The sequence below is a fragment of the Phacochoerus africanus genome, chromosome 12 (genome assembly GCF_016906955.1).
Source record: "Phacochoerus africanus isolate WHEZ1 chromosome 12, ROS_Pafr_v1, whole genome shotgun sequence".
NCBI classification, from domain to species: domain Eukaryota; kingdom Metazoa; phylum Chordata; class Mammalia; order Artiodactyla; family Suidae; genus Phacochoerus; species Phacochoerus africanus.
The window spans coordinates 65,214,788-65,230,210 of record NC_062555.1 but is presented as its reverse complement, the minus strand read 5'-3'; the positions used below and the strand labels follow the sequence as shown (position 1 = coordinate 65,230,210).

General features: G+C 38.4%; 1 protein-coding gene across 2 annotated transcripts in view; it reads right to left on the bottom strand.

Moving 5' to 3' along the window:
* The window catches only part of UPF2 (UPF2 regulator of nonsense mediated mRNA decay), a 100,162-nt gene that overhangs the window by 57,410 nt on the left and 27,329 nt on the right, over positions 1 to 15,423 (bottom strand). For both annotated transcript variants that reach the window (XM_047754510.1, XM_047754509.1), the window contains exon 8: positions 8,460 to 8,545. In XM_047754510.1, the coding sequence (XP_047610466.1) occupies positions 8,460 to 8,545 (86 nt within the window). The remainder of the gene's footprint in view (positions 1 to 8,459; positions 8,546 to 15,423) is intronic.

The following is a 15,423-nucleotide window of genomic DNA, read 5'->3' as shown; positions in this document are numbered from 1 at the left end:
ACAATATGTGCAAATATGCAATTATTCATGCTGTCACCCCCCTTTCATCATCAGACCACTTTCTCATCAAAGTTGGAGGCAGCTCTGGAACCCAGCGCTTGAGGCAACCATTACTCATCTGAATCAACACACAAGCTGAAATCATATTTTCCATTCCTGCCACAGACTTCATTTTACAAAACCTGATTATCCAATGATTCAACACTCAGCAGATCAGACTCAAGATGAGAAGCCGTGAGGAACTAATAAAAGCAGCTCCACTGACAGCAGCAAGTAATGGGAGCTGACAGTTGAGGAAAGAAGTGAAAAACTAGGAAAGTTCAAAACAAGAGCTCAAAAACTGACAACCGGAAGCCATTAAGAGTAGATATAAATAATTCTGCGAGTCTTACATATCCCTGTATATAACACTATACTACAGAACAGTACCAGAAAATGGTCTGATCATCAGAGAAAACTCTGCCAACTGTGAAAGGCTTAGAATTAGATCTGGAAAACTCCCAGTATGGACAGACAAAATCTCGGCTGGGAGAAGGGTCGGAGTGAAGGAGGGTAGAATGGAAAAAAAAGTTGAAAGGTGTAGTCAAGAGGAGGAAAGTACTCAAATTCATGCCTAAGAGCCTCAAAAACTTTGTATTCCTCTTTGACCACTATACTTGCCTTTTTTTTTTCAGGACTGCACCTATGGCATATGAAAGTTCCCAGGCTAGGTGGGTCAAATCAGAGCTGCAGCTGCCAGCCTAAGCCATAGCCCCAGCAACACTGGATCTGATAAATCACATCTGCAACCTACACAACAGCTCACAGCAACATCAGATCCTTAACCCACTGAGCGAACCTGGGGTTAAACCCACACCCCCATGAATGCTAGTCAGATTCACTTCCTCTGAGCCACAGCAAGAGCTCCCTGTTTCACTGAGGTTTTAAAGTGGTTTTTCAAGTATTTCTAGCACATCATCTTGCTCGTTCTTAAACTTTTCGTAAATTTTATTTCACTTTTTTTTTTCTTCTTTGGTCCCCCTGCAGCACATGGAGTTCCCCAGCCAGGAATCGGATCTGAGCGGCAGTTGCGATCTACATCACAGCTGTGGCAATGCTGGATTTTTCAACCCATTGTTCTTGGCCAGATAAAACCTGCATCCTAGAGCTAGAGATATGCCAACTATCCCGCTGCACCACAGCAGGAACTCCTCATTCTTAAACTTTTTAATCTTTTTTTTTTTATATTTTATACATGGTTCTCTACCTGGATCTTCTTCATCCCTTTTTTTGTTTTGTTTTGTTTTTTCTTGGCCGTACCTACAGCATATGGTTTCCAGGCTAGGGGTTGAATTGGAGCTACAGATTCAAGCCTAAGCCACAGCCACAGCAACCACCAGATCCAAGCCACATCTGAGACCTACACCACAGCTCATAGCAACATCAGATCCTTAACCCACTGAGTGAGGCCAGGGATCAAACCCAGGTCCTCATGGATACTAGTGGAGTTTGTTAACCGCTGAGCCATGACAGAAGCTCCACTAGTCAAGTTTTTAAGCTGCTGAGCCACAATGGGAATTTCATCATAGGAATTTTTTTTTTTTTGGTATAATAGAAAGAAATGGGGTTTTAAAAATATTTTATTTTAAACATTCTTTTTTCTCTATTATTATTATTAAAGTAGAGTTGATTTTTTTTTTTTTTTAGGGCCACACCACAGCATATCGAAGAGTTCTCAAGCTAGGAGTTGAATTGGAGCTGCAGCTGCCGACCTACACCACAGCCATAACAACTCGGGGTCTGAGCTGCACCTGTGATCTACACCACATCTCACAGAAATGCTGGATCCTTAACCCACTGGAAGGGGCAAGTGATCAAACATGGGTCATCATGGATACTAGTTGAGTTCGTTAACACTGAGCCACAACAAGAACTCCCTCAAGTATGGCTGATTTACAATGTTTCTTCAAGTTCTGCTGTACAGCAAAGTGACCCAATTACACACATTTCCCTGTGCTGCACAGTAGGGCCCCCACCGCCCATCCATTACAAATATAACAGTTTGAGTTTAAAAATTAGTTTAAGGATCCCCTAAAACATCTTAACTCTTTTCATTAAATCTTTCCAGGTAGTTAATAATCCAAGTTTCTGTTTCTTTTGGAATTGTCATATGAAAGTAAAGTCAGATATTCCATGTTCTCAGAATCCTCTACTAATAAACTCACCAAATCCTTCTTAAACTACTAAGTTCCTAAAATTCTTTTTTCCACTATACTTTTTACAATTAAATGGATAGTTGATACTGTCATCCTGCCCTATTTAAATCTTCAAGTTGTGTAACTGTTCATTACTTCACAAAATAAGATCCTCTAGGTTGTAAATGTGTGAAATTACGTATTTTTTTCAATGTTAGTCACTGAAAAAGTAAAGTGAGTTTTGGAGTTCCCGTCGTGGCTCAGTGGTTAACGAATCTGACTAGGAACCATGAGGTTGTGGGTTCGGTCCCTGCCCTTGCTCAGTGGGTTAACGATCCGGCGTTGCCGTGAGCTGTGGTGTAGGTTGCAGACGCGGCTTGGATCCCGCGTTGCTGTGGCTCTGGTGTAGGCCAGAGGCTACAGCTTTGATTAGACCCCTAGCCTGGGAACCTCCATATGCCACAGGAGCGGCCCTAGAAAAGGCAAAAAGACAAAATGAAAAAATATATATATATTTTACTTGACTTTTCTGAAAGTGAACTAGAACATAAACATAGGTCCTTCCTTTAAAAACTGAATTTTATACTCTTCTGAGAGAATAATAATTACTTTTACCAACAGTTAATGAGTGAACCACTGAAAAAGAACTTTTTTTCTTAAGCAATAATAAAACCTTGCTTATACTTTCAAGGTCTCCTAAATCACACATTTAAGTATCCTATAAGCAATTAATGATCATCAAGTAATAAACATCTAGTCGCTAACTACAAGTAAGAACAACAAGGCAGAATTAAACGCTTGTGTTCCTGAGGGGTAAAAAAGGAATTTTAAAGGCTTTTATCCCATAATCAATCAGCTTTTTAAAAGAAATGTCCAGCTTTTTTCTCTCTCTTTAAAAAATTCGACTGTTGAAAGCTATTATATCTCTGTGCTCAAAAAATGCCTAGGAAAAAAAAAATTTGAAAGAATACTGTTATTGTTCAACTAAAGAATACAAAGGTTTTTTCTTCATGGGAAACACTCAAACAGATGATGATTCAAATAGGATGAAATATAATAAACAAGACTGGGATCATTTACTCTGAAAGAGACAACCGAATGCTCCAACGACTTTCTCCACAACATTCACGTTCCCAGTACAACAGTGCCATCAAGCGGTATAACATATTAAAGGATTTCTAGGAAACTCATTTTTTCATTTTTTAGCAAGGGGAAAGAGCCCAATTAGAATGTTTCTCACAAAAACTCTAGCAAATGTTCCTAAAAGCATCATGAAAAGCTGTTCAAGCTTCAGGTGAAACATGTCACCTCTGAAGAGTACTCTGTTTAAGGCAAACTACTGTGCATAGGATGAATAAACAAGGTCTTACTGTATAGCCTAGCAAACTATATTCAATATTCTGTGGTAAATACACCATAATGGAAAAGAATATATCTATGTATAACTGAAGTATATAGTGGAAATTAACACAACACTGTTAATCAACTATATTTCGATAACATTTTTTAAAATGAAGAGTATTCATCTGTCTACATTCATGTAAAAAGATTCTGAACATCTATCCATCTGCTAAAATGTGGCAAAATCCATACGGTTTCAAAGTCACTAAAACCAATACCTGGTCTATCTACCTTTAAAACAAGGAATTAAGAGATTCTTACGTACTTGCCCTGATTCTGGCTGACTTTTCACCTGAAAGTTTGCTTAGGTGAGGAACCTTCTGAGGTGCTAGGAGTATTCTCTATCCTGATCCAGGTTGTAGATATATAAATACATGTAAGATATAAGCACTTTATGTGCAATTTCAATTATATGTGTGGACAGTTATACTATGAATCAACTACAGAATCATGTGTAAATATATAATTGAGTATTTCTGGTAGATTTCATTTCTGTGGAGTCCTTCAAATTAACAGGCTAATAGATATAAAGCCAGCCCTTTGAGATTTTTTAACCACTACTTTTATTTAAAGAAGGAAGAACGTAACTGAAAGTGAAAACACTGCTTCAGATCAGACCTTGATGAAATAAACCAATTTTTAAAACCTTTGTGCTGCAAATGATACCAATAAAGTGAAAGACAACACAAAGAAGGAAAGAAAACATCTTCAAATTTTACGTGATAAAGGACGTATACAAAGAATATATAAAAAATATGTACAACTCAATAATAAAAAGATAAATAACATAATTTAAAAGAGAACATGGGATTTGAATAACTTTCCAAAGAAGACAAACAAGTGGTCAAAAACTGCACAAAGATGCTCAAAATCATTAGCCCTTAGGGAAACGCAAATCAAAACCACAGAAAGACAGACTCCACTTCACCCTACGATGGCTGTAATCAAGAGGGACAGCAGCAACTGCTGGTGAAGATATGGAGAAACTGAAACCACACATTGCTGCTGGGAATGTAAAATGGTGCAGCCACTGTGACAAACTAAAATGTTAAATGTAGAGTTACCCTGCAACACAGCAATTCCACTCAAAAGCATAAACCCAAGAGAACTGAACTATGTCCATCCAAAAACTTGTACACAAAGAGTCACAACAGCATTATTCATAATAACTAAAAAGTGGAAACAACCTAAATGCCCATCAACTGACAAATGGTAAGCAAAATGTAGTATAACTACAATGAAATATTATTCAGCATTAAAAAGGAAGGAAATTTTTAATATGAATTACAACGTGGATGATCTTTAAAACACAGTATACTAAAGGAATGACAGAAACCAGGCACAAAGGCCACATATTTTAAGATTTCATTTACAAGAAATACCCAGAATAGGGAAAATTCATAAAACTGAAAATAGAGAAGTAGTTTCTTAGAACAAGAGAGAGAGTGGGTAGGGAGAGAATAGAATATAAGATTCTTTGGGGGGGAAAATGTTTTAAAATTTTATTACTGTGATAGTTGAATGTATTTAAAACACTCAACTGTGTACTTCAAATGGGTGAACTCTATGATTATGGAATTATATCTCAATAAAGCTGATATTTGTTTTTCAAGAAGAGCTGTAACGAATCCTAACAGTAACCTAGTTCAGTGCTTCCTAAACCAAACCATACAGACTAGGCAAGAGAGCTAAGTTTTCTACCACATACAAATACACATAAAACCTTCAGGTCCTCACAATCATAGGCACTATTAGATAATTCATACTGGTTTTCTCGGCTGGCTCTGGATAAATGGGTCAAACGGATAAAGGAGGGAATCCTGGCCGTAGAGGAGAATAAAGATGTTCACGAAGATTCATGTCCTTTGAAGGCAGTGAGGGGTGGGGTTGTGCGGAAGATGCTACACAAAGAGGAAGGCTTCGCTTTTCCCAAAAAACATCTGTAGAATGTTCATGAAAAGTGACCATATAATAGCTTGCAAAGAAAATTTCAAAAAATTCCAAAAAGTAAAAATAACACAAGATTCTCTAACCACAGTGCAATAAAAATATGAATTATTAACTAAACCAGAAGAAAAAGCAGTCCTACTACCTGGAAATTTCAAACTTCTCTCAAATATCTCCTTAGGTATAACAAAGGAAATACAAATGAAGTGGAGAATCTCTAGAAAACTTAAAAAAAGGAATCACCACATGTCAGAACTAAGAGATTCAGCTAAAACCAGAGTCAGAAGACAGCAATATATTAAATGCCAAAAAGGAACAAAATGAAAGAAAGAAACCAAAAAAGATGAAAATAAATATAAAAGCTAAAAAATGAGTAAGAAAACAGTAAAAGAGTAGAATACATAAATAATCTAGAAGGTGGGTTTTTGTGTGCATTGAGTGTGAAAAAAACTAAAACAAATAAACCACTAGCTAACATAATAAAGAGGAGAAAGAAAGGAAAAGTACAAATACAAGACTGTTTGAAATGTCCAAAGAGGTATGTGTGTGTGTGGATATATACACATAGTATATATAAAGTACATGCATTAAAAGCATATATATGAATATAGTATATTCATGAAAAGACATACCGCAGCTTAAAAAAAAAAAGAACAACAGGGAGTTCCCATGGTGGTGCCACGGTAACAAACCCGACTAATATCCATGAGGACGTGGGTTCAAGCCCTGGCCTTGCTCAATGGTTTAAGGACCTGGGGTTGCTGTGGCTGTGGTGTAGGCCGGCAGCTATAGCTCTGACTCAACCCCCAGCCTAGGAACTTCCATATGCCGCAGGTGGGGCCCTAAAAAGAAAAAAAAGAGAAAAAAAAAGGGGGCAAGGGAAATCTTTATGTACTGATAATAAAAAGATTTCCAAGATATACTGTTAAGTGAAAACAGTACAGTCAGAACAATGAGTACAATAAGTTACCCTTATGCAAAAAAACAGGAAATATAAGAATCTATAACTGTATGTTCTTGAACATGCAAAAGAAACTCTGGAAGGACAGGCAAACATCAGGACAGTCGTCTCCTATTGGGTTTTGTTTTTGTTTTTGTTTTTTTGTCTTTTCTAGGGCCGCACCCGAGGCATATGGAAGTTCCCAGGCTAGGGGTCTAACCAGAACTGTGGCCGCTGATCTATGCCAGAGCCACAGGAACGCGGGATCTGAGGCGAGTCTGCAACCTACACTACAGCTCATGCAACAGCGGATCCTTAACCCACTGAGCGAGGCCAGGGATCGAACCCGAAACCTCTTGGTTCCTAGTCGGATTCGTTAACCACTGAGCCACGATGGGAACTCCAGTTGTCTCCTATTGGGAAACACAGGAACTGGGAGGGTGAGGAGACAGGATCAGGAAGAATACTTTTCAGCAGAATGCTTTTTTTACATTTTAGGGATTTGAATCCTGTGAATGCAGTACTTATTTTTTAATAAAATTTTGTATTTGCTTATGACCAATATTAATTCATCAAGTATTTTCAAGCACTCACTGTGTACCAAACACTACACCTGATGTTGGAGATGCCCAAAATAAAAACAGCTAGTCCTCTTTCAAAGGGCTGATAGTTCTTACAGCTCCACAGGAATACAGGCAGCAAAGCAACACTGGGCTATACCTCATATGCCTAATGTAATGTGCCTAATTCTTTGTATGTATGAAAATACTATGTGAAAGCTATAAAGAACACCTATATACACATGAGGGAAATAAGGATTGCTGTTCAGAAAGGCTAACTCAGACTGCATTCAAGACTAAGCCAGAGAATTTCAGTGGAAAAATACAGGATATCCCATACAGAGCAGAAACCAGAGGCTTAGAAGTAGAGAGCAAAGGGTATTCAAGAAATCATTACGAATCAAGATTCTGCAAGAAGAGTGGCTAGAATGAAGACCAAAGAAGTTGAAAAGGGGCTAGATAAGAAAGGGTATTATATATCATGTTACATAATTTTATCACCTTCTGTTAAACACTGTGGTAAGTGCTAAGGATAAAAAAGTAAACATGGTCTCGTTCCTGCAGCTTAGTCTAGACAACAACGTCCAGGGAAGCCAAGAAAGAGGTTTTTTGCAACAGTACGACGCATGACCTTTCCTGTCTCTAGTTCTTTGCAAGTACTACTGCCTCCATCAAAAGGCTCTCTCCATTCTCTTTCCTCACCCATCCCTCACCTAGCTCCTTCCTTTTTCAGGACTCAGATTCAATGATCCTGCTCAAGGCAGCCTTCTCTGACTCCTGAGACTAAATCATTAAGTTCCACTTGTTGTATACTCCAAAGCATGCTGTGATTCTTCTTAGTAACTGCCCTTAGAATTCTGCCTTTCTTCTTCTCCAAACCATAAGCTGTGTGAATATGGAAGAACTGAATCTGTCTTGTTCACCACTGTCTCTATCTCCAGAACTAATCCTAGTACATGGTAGAACCTTAGTAAATGAATAAAACCCTTCCCGATCACTCCACCTGACTATAAGAAACCTAAATTATTATATTTATATATTTCAGGTACATAAGACTATGTAGACTCTTCTTCAAGGCTCCAAAATGCTTTGCATTTTAAGTACTTTTATCTTTTTTCCTCTCCTCTCAAACCATAAACTGTCACTTCCTACTACTATGTTTCTAGCAGATTCCAACTACTTCTAATTTGTTTGTATTATTCTTAAACTTTTTCTCTTAAAATAGTAAGAAAGCATCAAAAGAAATATTTCCACTAAAGCTAATGAAATAAGTGGATAAAAATCAATGAGAAACAAGCTCTAGAAAATATGCTAACAATGATAATAACCTCTGTTGACAAGGGATATTTTTAAAGAGATAATTAAATAAGAACATAGGTCTTACAATCATCACTGCAAAGTTAAAACACTAAGAAATTACTCTTTTTTTTAACCTACCTTTGTCTGGGAACTATAAAGAGTGCCCGCACCAATTTCTTCCTATTTGCTTTCGTGTTCATGTTCATGCAAAAATCCATTGCTGCCTATAGGAGAAAAAGCAAACTTTTTTCTTAAAAAAAAAAAAAAGAAAAAAATTCTCAATTTGGCTACTGAAAGTAGAACCTTGAATGCGACAATGGATTTCTAACAGTTCCCAAACACTTCACAATGGTTCTAAGACATTAGTATTATAAGCATATCCCAAACTTTAAAGATCACAAAGCGTAAACTCCTCTTCCTTATATAGCTCAAAATACATTTCATAAACCTTTTAATTGCAACCTAGTGTTAGAAATAGAACTTAAGTGGGTAGACTGAAGACCTATCATGACATGTTTGGCAAACGAATATATGTAATCAATGCCTTTGATCTCATCAAAGTCAAATAAATCAACATTAGCATCAGGAAAATTTTTTGGGTGTTTTGTTTTTCTTGTATTTTTAGGGCCACACCCACAGCATATGGAAGTTTCCAGGCCAGGGGTTGAATCAGAGGTACAGCAGCAGGCCTATGCCACGGCCACAGCAACTCAGGATCCAAGCTGCGTCTGTGATCTACAGCACAGTTCATAGCAGTGCCGAACCCACTGAGAACCCACTGAGCAAGGTCAGGGATCAAACCCACATCCTCATGGATACAAGTCAGGTTCATTATGCTGGGCCACGATGGGAAATCAGGAAAATTTTGACAGACTGTTACAAAGTAGAAAGAAGCCAGGAGCCAGGAATCTACTAATGCTAATAAGGATAACCAAAAAGGAATAAAAATGAACTAGTTACGAGAAACTAGACACAGATTATCCCCAGAATCATGTAAAAGTGCCTAAACACTGACTAAAAAGGTTTATTGCCAACAGTCAGTTCTGAAAAATTACAGAAGCCACCTCAAAGGACTACAGTAAATACTCACAATTGTTATTTAATAGAGCAATCCACTATTCTATATTTTAACTATAAAAATGGGTTCAGGAGTTCCCGTCGTGGTGCAGTGGTTAACGAATCCGACTAAGAACCATGAGGTTGCGGGTTCAGTCCCTGCCCTTGCTCAGTGGGTTAACGATCCGGCGTTGCCGTGAGCTGTGGTGTAGGTTGCAGACGAGGCTCGGATCCCGCATTGCTGTGGCTCTGGCGTAGGCCAGTGGCTATAGCTCCGATTGGACCCCTAGCCTGGGAACCTCCATATGCCGAGGGAGCGGCCCAAGAAATAGCAAAAAGACCAAAAAAAAAAAAAATGGGTTCGATATCTCACAAATATGTCTAACAATCTAATACAGGTGTAGAAGAAAAGCTAGGAGAAGTATATGTTCTGGGAAGCCACTAAAAACAAAACTATGAATAATAGGGGGTTTTTTGGTTTGCTTTTTTTGCCCCCCCCCCATTTTTTTTTTTTTTTTAGGACCGCACCCTTGGCACAAGGAAGTTTCCAGGCTGAGGGTCAAATCAGAGCTATAACTGCCAGCCTACACCAGAGCCACAGCAACAAAGAATCCAGACTGCATCTATAACCTATACCACACCTCACAGCAACACTGGATCCTTAACCCACTGAGCAAGGCCAGGGATTGAACCCACATCCTCATGGATACTAGGCAGATTTGTTTCCGCTGAGCCATGATGGGAACTCCGAGTAACTGCTTTTTTTTTTTTTCTTTTTTTTTTTATTTTCCCACTGTACAGCAAGGGGGTCAGGTTATCCTTACATGTATACATTACAATTATATAGTAACTGCTTTTTAAAATACAGGTATATGTATTTTTTGACCATTAAAAAGATTTTCAATATACATGGTTTAAGAAAATAAGTTTAAATTACACTTTAAAAAGGAATAAACTATTATCAAATATCCTTTGGAGTATCTTACATATTTCCTTCTATGAGTTCCCATTGTGGCTCAGCGCAAACGAATCTGACTAGTATCCATGAGGATGCAGGTTCAATTTCCTGGCCTCACTAGGTGGGTTAAGGATCCAGAGTTGCCATGAGCTGTGGTGTAGGTCGCAGATGCAGCTCGAATCCCATGGTGCTGTGGCTGTGGTGCAGGCCGGTAGCTGTAGCTCCAATGTGACCCCTAGCCTGTGCACTTCCACATGCTGCATGTGCGGCCCTAAAAAGAAAAAGAAAAATTTTCCTTCTATAGGTTCACATGATTATTTTATCATTAATCACATCTTTAGGTAGATTTAAGGATCAGATGCAAATAAAAAGATCCTCAGACTTTCCTGAACTACAAAGGATTTCAACTGCTGAGTAACGCGCTCACTGAAACACTTCCCATTTGGTTAAAACTTTTGATGAAATAAATGGCACAACTAGTGTTGATTAGATTCAAACCTACGAAGCTAACTCACATTGAAAATACTCCCCAAGACTGAAACTTTATATGAGTATTAGTCAAAAGACTAAAACCAATTTAAATTTTTTCTTCTGCTTGTAAAGGAGTATAATAACATTAACGTTTATAACATTAAAGCTTATTATAACTAATCAGAATAACAAAGAAAATCTGAAAGTACACTAAAGTTCCTTCAAGCAATTCACCCATATCAAACATTGAAAAATTCCAGGAGTTCTCTTGTGGTACAACATTGTCACTGCAGCAGCTTGGGTCAGTGCTATGGCACAGCTTCAATTCCTGACCCAGAAACTTCCACATGCCCCAGTTATGGCCAAAAAAAAAGAAAAAAAGAAAAATTCTAGACTCGTATAATAAAAATCCCAAAGGTCATATACTCAGAAAACTGGTTAACACTGGAAAACTTCACACACAAACCACTCAAATCAACATTTTAAAAAATTATAATGGTTAGTAATGGCCTATTTCATCATAAATTAGGAAACCAAAAACAAAATGTACTTCAATAGATATTTTAGAACATTATCCTTTAAAATACAAACATACTTTACATGACCCATGAAATAAATTTTATAAAAACAGAGAAGGCAATAAACACTTTTCCTACCACAGTAATCAAAGGTCAGTTAGATGGGAAAAAAACATAATGCTCAAAATTCTGCAAAAACTAGGAGTTCGTAAAACATGTCAATGCCTGGTAGACACAGTAATAGCTCGATAAATGTGTAGAATAAATGAATAAAAGACTACCTGAGTGAGAAAAACTACCAGAATTCATAAGTTTGAGAAAATCAAAAAGAAAAAATGTTTCACATGTACATTAATTCTCAGATTTAACCAGTCCTGCCCTTTAGAGAGAAACAAAAACAAAGGAATCACTGTGGTGGTGTCTGTCTGCCAGGTTACAATTGCTGCCTGCTTAAAACTCAACAAGCAGTTTTTTGAAAACTTGTTTCAAAACGTTTTCAGTAAATCAAAGACTATTCAACAATCGTTTTTTATTTTATTAAGTAAAAATAAATTCTTCTGATCATCAAATGCACATAGAAATAAGCATCACCACCAATGACATTACTTGCAGAAAATCACCTAAAATAAATCTTCACTGTGCATTATATATTATTACATAATTATTGAATTCAAAATAATTCTTAGATTTTTCTACTTCTCAACTACTTTTCCCTCTTAAGCCATGTGAAGCGTTGCCAATATACATGGAATAATTTCTTTCATGAGGAAGCTGACTCCCAGAGGAACTCACTGGGGTCCAATAGGGAAGGGTAAGTATAGCATCCTGTTTTCCATCTGAACCTCCAAGAGCTCATCCAGAATTTATTATGTGGTCATTACTGGTAAGAGCTCTTAATACTGAACTGGGTGCTGCAGGATATTTTCCAATACAGATTCACACCTGATCTTCCCATTCAACTTTCAGTACGGCACTCAAAGGAGGTTGAAGGGGTGCCCACAGGCATGTCAAGGTATCTCTCTCATCCTGTTTCCAGCCAATGAACATATGAAAATTGAGCAGGGGAAAGACTGTCATATCCCAACATTAAAAAAATAAGCAACTGTTTAAGAGGTAGTTTCTGCTCTATTCTACAGAAGAAAGAAAAAAAGAGACTCTAAAGAAAACAGAAATAGGAGTTTCCACTGTGGTGCAATGGCTTAGGAATTCGACTGAGGCAGCTCAGGTCACTCCAGAGGTAACGCCTGGCACCGTGCAGTGGACTAAAGGATCCAGTTGGGTTACAGGATCCAGCACCGCCGTAGCTATGACTGACATTCAGTCCCTGGCCCAGGAACTTCCATATGCCATGGGTGCAGCCATTTAAAACAAAAACAAAAACCAGAAAGAAATGCTATAATTACTAAGTTTTTGAAAACTATACAACGACCTAATCACTTCTAGTGATTACCCAATGTGGATCCAAGCCTATCTAATTACATGAATAGGTACTGAAATACAAATTAAATTATTTGTAAAAAAGCTAACAAGCTGAAGGTCAAAAAACAATCTAATATCTATAGTTCTTTATAGGGAACCATCAAAACATTATGGGGTGTGGGGAGATAAAAGATTATATTACATCTTAACTAAAAACTGGCCTAATGCAATGATTTTCAAACTTTGACTTTCAAGAGTCCTTTACAACTCTTAAGAACTAACTTTATGTGGGCTAATATGTTTATCAGCATTTACTGTTTTAGAAGTTAAAACTGAGAAATTTTTAAAATATTAATTCACTTAAAATACCAGTAAGCAGGGGAGTCCCCATTGTGGCTCAGTGGGTTAAGAACCCAAATAGTATCCATGAGAATGCAGGTTCAATCCCTGGCCTCGCTCAGTGGGTTAAGGATCTAGCATTGCTGCAAGTTGTTGCATAGGTCACAGATGCATCTCAGATCTGGCATTGCTTTGGCTATGGTGTATGCCAGCTCAAACTCTGATTCAACCCTGAGTCAGGGAACTTCCAGGGAAGGGAAAAAAAAAAAAAAACAATATCGGAGTCCCCTCTGTGCCACAATGGGTTAAGAATCCACCTGCAGCAGCTTGAGTCACTGCAGAGGCGTTTCAATCCCCAGCCCAACACAGTAGGTAGGTTAAGGGATCTGGAGGCTGCTGCAGCTACAGAGTAGGTCACAGCTGAGTCTCGGATGCAGTCCCTGGCCTGGGAAGTTCTACATGCCATGGGTGCGGCCATAAAAATAAAAATAAATTTTAAAAAGAGTGGGGGAGTAAATACCAATAGGGAATTCCGCTGTAGCACAGTGGATTAAGGATCCAGCATTGCCACAGCTGTGGCACAGGTTGCAGCTGCAGCTCAGACTCAATCCCTGGCCCAGAAACTTCCATATGCTGGGAATTTCTACATGCATTGGGTTCAGTTGAAAAAGAAAAAACTGGAGTTCCTGTCGTGGCACAGTGGTTAACGAATCCAACTAAGAACCAAGAGGCTGCGGGTTCGATCTCTGGCCTTGCTCAGTGGGTTAAGGATCTGGCGTTGCCGTGAGCTGTGGTGTGGGTCGCAGACGCAGCTCAGATCCCATGTTGCTGTGGCTCTGGTGTAGGCCAGCAGTACAGCTCCTATTCGACCCCTAGCCTGGGAACCTCCATATGCTGCAGGAGCGGCCCAAGAAATAGCCAAAAAAAAAAAAAAAGAAAGAAAGAAAGAAAGAAAAAACAAAACAATAAACTTATTAGTTGTTAACATTTTGTAGAAATTTTTTTTAATTAAAAAAAATGACAAGAATGGCACTCAGAAGATGGCTGGATTCTCATACCAATTATGCATTCAACTTAGTGTGATGTGTTGTTTAGGATGAAGCATATGAAGAACCCCCAGTTTCACACATATATGGAGTTGAAAAGGGAGGTGTATTTTAATATCCTTTTCAGTAATCTTAAGTAGATATTCTTTGATATTTTACCAAAACTTGACAAGTGGGCTTCTTAACCATTAGTCCACAAAGTGAAATCTGAAGCCATGTCAATGAACTTTTCATGCTCTATTAGATTAAAATCCAATGTTTCATCTTGAACTCAGAGTGGATTTTTAATACCCAAGCAAAATTTTGTTGACTTGTGTATTGCTCACTGAGAACAATGGTTCACTGAGCTTTGCAGATCTTTCAAACACTTACATAATATTTTTAATTATATTATTTAATATCACCACCAATCTTACTAGAAAAGTCTCATCACTGAAGTCTCTTCAGAAAAGAACTGGAAAGCTGTCAAACTTACAGGTGGTGGACCTAAGTAAGTATGCCAAAATTCTAATTTTTGTTGGAAACTCAAATCATAAACTGGCAGTAAATACTTCTGTTTCCCTTGAAATGAGAGGCTCATTTTATGTTAGAAAAATGGCTGCTAAATACCCAAGGTTTCTTTTTTCTTTTCTTCTTTTTTTTCGCTTTTTAGGGCTGCATGTGCAGTATATGTAAGTTCCAAGGCTAGGGGTCGAACTGACACTATAGCTGCCAGCCACAGCCACAACCACAGCAACGTGGGATCTGAACGAAGCCAGGGATTGAACCCAAGCCAGGGATTGAACCCAAGTTTTCATGGGTACTACGGGAACTCCATACCCAAGTTTGAGTAACTACACCATTCATCAGTTCTTTCAAAAATGGTATTCTATGTAAAAAGCAACTAGTTTAGCTTGCAAGTCAATCACACACATGGCTTTTTTAGACCACCTGAGACAGTACACATGCTTCACATTTCATCAGATTAAAAAGTGTACTCAAAGGTTGAAATGAAGGAGTTCCCGTCGTGGCTCAGTGGTTAACGAATCCGACTAGGAACCATGAGGTTGAGGGTTCGATCCCTGGCCTCGCTCAGTGGGTTAAGGATCCGGCATTGCCGTGGGCTGTGGTGTAGGTCGCAGACGCGGCTCAGATCCTATGTTGCTGTGGCTGTGGCGTAGGCCGGCAGCTACAGCTCCGATTAGACTCCTAGCCTGGGAACCTCCACATGCCACGGGAGCGGCCCTAGGAAAGGCAAAAAGACAAAAAAAAAAGGTTGAAATGAAATAAAAATCACTAATTTTTATGGATTCAGC